The 5,689-nt window shown below is 40.6% G+C and overlaps 1 protein-coding gene across 1 annotated transcript in view; it reads right to left on the bottom strand.

The window, feature by feature from the left end:
* Positions 1 to 5,689, bottom strand: part of Lvrn (laeverin) — an 87,393-nt gene that overhangs the window by 68,636 nt on the left and 13,068 nt on the right. The window contains exon 2 of the mRNA XM_008825276.3: positions 1,326 to 1,468. Within this exon, the coding sequence (XP_008823498.1) occupies positions 1,326 to 1,468 (143 nt within the window). The remainder of the gene's footprint in view (positions 1 to 1,325; positions 1,469 to 5,689) is intronic.

Genomic DNA, 5,689 nt, shown 5'->3' with positions numbered 1-5,689 from the left:
AGAGAGAGAGAGAGAGAGAGAGAGAGAGAGAGAAAGAGAGAGAAATTAAGTCTGGTGTACGGAAAGAAGCTAGAAGCATCCTTGTGTCTTTCTTGTCCTCAGACTTACATTGCAAGAACTTTATGGACTGAGCCATCTCCCCAGCCCCCAAAACTATTTTTTTAGTGTTTACAACCCTAATGGTAACCACACAGATGTTATCATTATATGTTGTATGTATGTATCAAATCATCACATTGTACCCCATATATGTGTACAGTTTATATAATAATTTTAAAATAAATAAAAGTAGCTGGGCATAATGGTGCATGCCTTTAATCCCAGCACTTGGGAGGCAGAGGCATGGGGATCTTTGTGAGCTCGAGGTCAGCCTGGTCTACACATAGTGGGTTCCTGGCCAGCTGGGACTAGAGGGAGACCCTGCCTCAAAAAGACCAAAAAATAAAAATAAAAATAAATAAATAAAAGTGCATTAGAAGGATCTAAGGACAGCATCTTGGACTTGAATCAGCATCTTGAGTTATATGGGCTTGACAAGGTCAAATCCATGAGCGCTGTAAGTCTGGTCTCCCATCTCCCATTTACCCCCCTCTCTGTTTCTACCCACTCCTGTTTCCTAGTTTAGCACACTCTCATAGCAGTTAATCTAGAGCTGCCTGAATCCTAGGCAGGTCACAAACTGCAATCCTGCCTTTGTTGAGTTTCAGAGTTTTTCAGGAGCAACAGCAGTGTGGAGCCCAAAGCTGAAATCACAGCCTCAACTGTTCATAAAACCAGCCATCTGATGTGTGTAAAATAACAGGGCTGGTGTATAGTAACAGGGAGTCAGAGAGACCAAGGCAGTGGGTAGGGCACAGGCCCAGTCTATGCTTATTGGCTTCATTTTTGTCATATCAGTGTTGCAGATTCAGTGTTATTAGATCTTCAGAGTTAGGAAAGAAATAAAATCTAGACTTTTATGTGATCCCTAAAAGTTGAGGTTAATATAATCAAAATAAGAAATTCGCCTGCATCAAATAAAACATGTCAGCGCATCAAATCAGACCAAGTGCACTAATTGTTACCACTACTGAGCCATAGTTGAAGCCCTAAGTAATGAGCAGGCAGATAGCCAATGTGTAGAAGAGACAATATCGTGTTCCCAAGTTCCAATTCAGAAGGAATTGGGATTTATCATCTTCAAGTGTGGGGGCCGACATATATCTCATGTGACTGCTCTCCACAGTGACAACAGGTGACAGCCACTCACACACAGCCTAGAGAAGCTATTGACATGAAAGCTATTGCACAGCTCATTTTATACAATGACAGGAAGTATCACTTACCTAGCTGTGGCATATTGGAAAGAGCCACATAGCCTGGATGATGAATAATTGTAATATTAAAAGTTGCCTTCAGAGCTGGCTCATCAAAACAAGGAAAAACGTTCCTGGCAAATGTTGGTTCCATTTGAGATGCTATCAGGGCCCTGGAACACATTTTCAGAGAAAATTCATTTATTTTTGTCTTAGAACAATAGAAGCAAACACACACGCAGAGAGAAACAGGGAGAGAGAAAGAGAGAGAGAGAGAGAGAGAGAGAGAGAGAGAGAGAGAGAGGAGAGTGAGTCATAATTAAGTCTAGTATGTGGAAAGGAGCTAGGAGCTTCCTTACATCTTTTTTCACTGCCTCTCTAAAACACACACTCCAATTCCCACTGCACCTTAGGGTTCTTATGAGACCTAAAATAAAAATTGTCTCTTTATTTCAGTCATAAAATAATATTTATCTCATTACATCACAAACTTTTACACCCTTTTGTAAACAAAATAGGAACAAATGTAAATATGGAATGTCTGCCTGGAAAACTAGTCTGGCTTCTTTGAACATGGTCCACTGTTCCCATCCTCACCAAAGAGTAAATTAATCTGAAGAATGCCTATGGTATTTTTTCCTTTTTTTCAAATGTTTCCTCTTCCTATTAGTTGAAAACTTACAAAAAGTTGTACTTTGGACATCAGTGGGGCTAAACCTTATGGTAACTTACTATCTGAACCTACATCCTCCAGTTTTAGATAGACCACCACATCCTTGCTTTTGCTTCCATGGAAAAATACAAAGAACATGACCTACAGTGCACTAGTTATTTATAGAGAAATGCTTGGGGACAAATCTAGTGATGTCTGGTTCACCCTCAGCAAACCCTGTCTGAGTGACTCAAGAACATGGGTCTAACAAACAGCTTTCTCCCGGGTCTTCCTACCCCATTTGCCATAGCCTGGTGACCTGAGAACTTGGGTTTAGAGAACAACTGTGAATGTGAACTTCCTTTTTCCACTAAGTCCTTGGGCTTGCCATCTCTGTTACATCTACTCTTGTTCCAGGTCCAATTCTTAGACAAATAAAATGTGACTCAATAAAAAGCGCTTTGAGAGAACCATCCCATCCATTCCTTGCCTCTGCAAATTTCTCCTCCTCTACAATATATTCTCTCTGCTTATATAATAAAATCATACAGCTGTGGGAGGCACATATAGAGTAGTTAGCACATTCAGGAACCACACAAAAAATAAGAAAGAAATTTCTCACAGTAAGCTCATTTGAGGTGTCTAGCCTTTTACTGTGACAAAACTATAATTTGTAACCAACTGATTTTGTCCTACTTGATTTCCCCCATTTTATTATACTAATGCTTGCCTTGAAGGAAACTAGTAAGGTTCTTCCAGCAGCCAATTTGGCTACAAGACCTGGTCCTTCTGCTACCAACTGAGAAGTTCTAGGCCAGTGACATCATCTGAATCTCAGTTCTCTGGTGAGAAAACACAACACTGTGTTTGCATTGCTACTTGAGATAATATAGTATTAGTGAAAATTTTACAACACATTGAATTCTTCTATATGCCTTATAACCTCACAAGTCATTCTTTATACAGATGAATTTTAGAAGAGACCCAAGCGTGATAAGTGTCAGGGTGGAGATGGTAGATTGGTTATCATTAATAATAAATTCATTTCAAAACCTGTGGGAACTGGCCAAGTTTTAAAGAATAAGAGACTTCAGAGTGTGTATCCTTGCCTGGGACTCCTATATTGTACCTCACACACCCACAGCTCAGGGACCATTGTGGAAGAGGGGGCAGAAAGATTGTAAGAGCCAGGGCTGGTTCGTGAACACAGGGAAACAGAGGCTTTCAGGCCACTGGAAGCTTGCACATGTGAACTTGTGACAATGGTGGCATCAAGCACAGGTCCCATGCCAACTCAATTAAACAAGGGTCCAGAGGGGATGAGAGAAATGGATGGTGGTCTGGTGCTAGATTGAGAACTGATTGATGGAGACTATTGGAGACTGATTGATGCTGGGGAGAGTATGTCTTGCATATGATCTCTAGATGGGCTGACTAGACTCCTGTGGATGAATTTGTACTGAAGGACATCTGGGTACAAGCGTTTGACTAGATGGGACTTAACATGTATGGCAGAATACATGAAGTCCGGTGGGGTGATGGGGGTCATGGATGAAGGAGGGGGGTCTAAATTTGGTTAGGAACAGTTGTATAATATTATAAAAACTCAATAAAATTCTTTTTAAAAGCTTCAGGAATTATAGCTAACCATAAACTGAATAAAAATTCTGTTTCACTTCCCAATTAAAAACTACTAGAAACTAGGTGTGTGTGGGTGTGAGTGTGTGTGTGTGTGTGTGTGTGTGTGTGTGTGTGTGTCTATGATTTACAATACTTGACAAAATCTGGGATCAAAATCTTGGATCTTATTTGTTTAGCCTTGAAGTTACTATAAAATATAGACATCTTAGTGTTAATATATACAGGAGGATATTAAGTACTTTTGCAGAGTTTGATACATTGAGACATGTTTGTTTTATGGTTTGGGTTGCTGTGTTTAAGGGAGAGGAGATAAAGCAGGAATACAGTGAGACAATATTGGACAGGGAATTAAATTACCTGAGTTGTCTGTTGAGAAGAGCAGTGTAGAGAAGCTGTGTAACCTTAACAAAGTGGCTTAAACTCTACATATCTTTTTCCATAGAATGTGTGGACAGGATTAGATGATCTCTGTGGCCATTAGATCTCTAAAACCATGATTCTGAGGGGGATGGGGGAAAGAGAGCTAAACATATCCAACAACATGTATGAAAAGCATATGGGGTAGGCCTAAGCCTCTGGTGTTGGTAGGAACAATCCCCTCTGGGGTTTATCCATGGCTCTTGAGAAGTCTATACCCCCATGAAATTGTACAGCATTTTGAACAGATGGTATCATGTTAATACAAAATAAGAATAATAGAATGGAAAATCACATCTCATTATAGAATACATCTTCAGAGAGTTGGAAAGTCTCTAAAAGCAGAACACATAGCCACAGAGAGTGAAGTTTGACAGCAATCTCCTGTCTTCACAAGGTGGATGTCTTGAGGCAGTTTGCGGGACAGGGAGAAGGAAGACTATCAGACCCTTCAAGAGGTGGGAAACTTTTGGTTCTGAGTGGCCTAACAGCAGGTTAGAGTTGCCGCTTTAGCAAGTCAAGCTCAGAGCAAGTGTGTCCAAGTTCATGATCCACTTCTCCTAAGAAGTGAAAGAACAGAAACTGTCTTGGATTTTATTCAAATATTTTCTTACCCAGTTTTATACAAACAAAAAATTAGAGAAAATTCCCTATAACCCTTTCTGGCTCTCAGTCTTAACTGCAAAGGTCAGAGACAAGCAGCAGCTGTATGATGTTGCTATGCCACATCTGGGAAGTGTGGAGTGGGGCTGCTATTCCACATCTGGGAACCACTGAGTGAGGTTTCTTTCCCTTCTCTCTTTGCTGGGGACTCCAACAACCTATGAAGATAGCCAGTCAGCCCTGAGAATATAGAATGCCCCACCATTCTTTCCTCCCTTCAATTTTCACTGGAGCATACTATTATGATGCTATGTTTAGAGTGGTCAGCTGGTGAGGGAATTAATTTAGGGGAATTTACCTCCTAGTGGCTCAGTATTGCAGAATGATTTCCCCTTTCTCTAGTCTTGCCTCATCCCCTCTAGGGCTGGAAGAGAACTTTGTGGTCAAGAGAGACATCATACCCTTAGGAAATCAACCTATTTTCATAGAAAACATATCAACTATGTCCACTCAGTAAGTCATTTCATTCCAAATTGTTTTATGAACTCCATATGCCTATGTCTCTAGTTAACAACTGCTAAATAGCAGAGTTGGTCAAAGATTAAATAAAATTCTTCAAGAGTCATCCCCCACTCCTTAAATATTTTTATACAATACACACCCAGAAATCAAAATGTTTAGTAGAGCCAGATAGTTAAACCACTGGTCTGTGGTTCAAGGACTGGCCCATGAATCATGTTTGTTTATTACTGTGTAATAGAATCAGAAAACTATAGTTTCCAACAGGCAACAAAATATAATAGCTGTAAAATTCCAAAGAAAGGTGCTGTGTTACAAAGTTCTTCAAAGTAAATGACCTTGAGATACAGGGAATCCCTCTTAGGCATCTCAGCTAGACATAGGAGGCCACAGAAGAGCCAAGGTGTGAAGATGAGCTAGAGAAGAGAACTTTTGGCAGGCAGTGGGTAACATTTGCCAAGCTTCCCATGCTGTCAGGGAGCTGGGAGGAGTCACCTCACTCTACCCCTGGGCTACTGGTGAGGCGACCCTCAGAACGTAGGATGAAGTTTTGGGGTGGGTT

This window comes from Nannospalax galili, unplaced genomic scaffold (genome assembly GCF_000622305.1).
Source record: "Nannospalax galili isolate Female #2095 unplaced genomic scaffold, S.galili_v1.0 scaffold128, whole genome shotgun sequence".
NCBI lineage: Eukaryota > Metazoa > Chordata > Mammalia > Rodentia > Spalacidae > Nannospalax > Nannospalax galili.
Note: the sequence above shows the minus strand (reverse complement) of the source record. Positions and strands in the feature narration are given on the sequence as shown.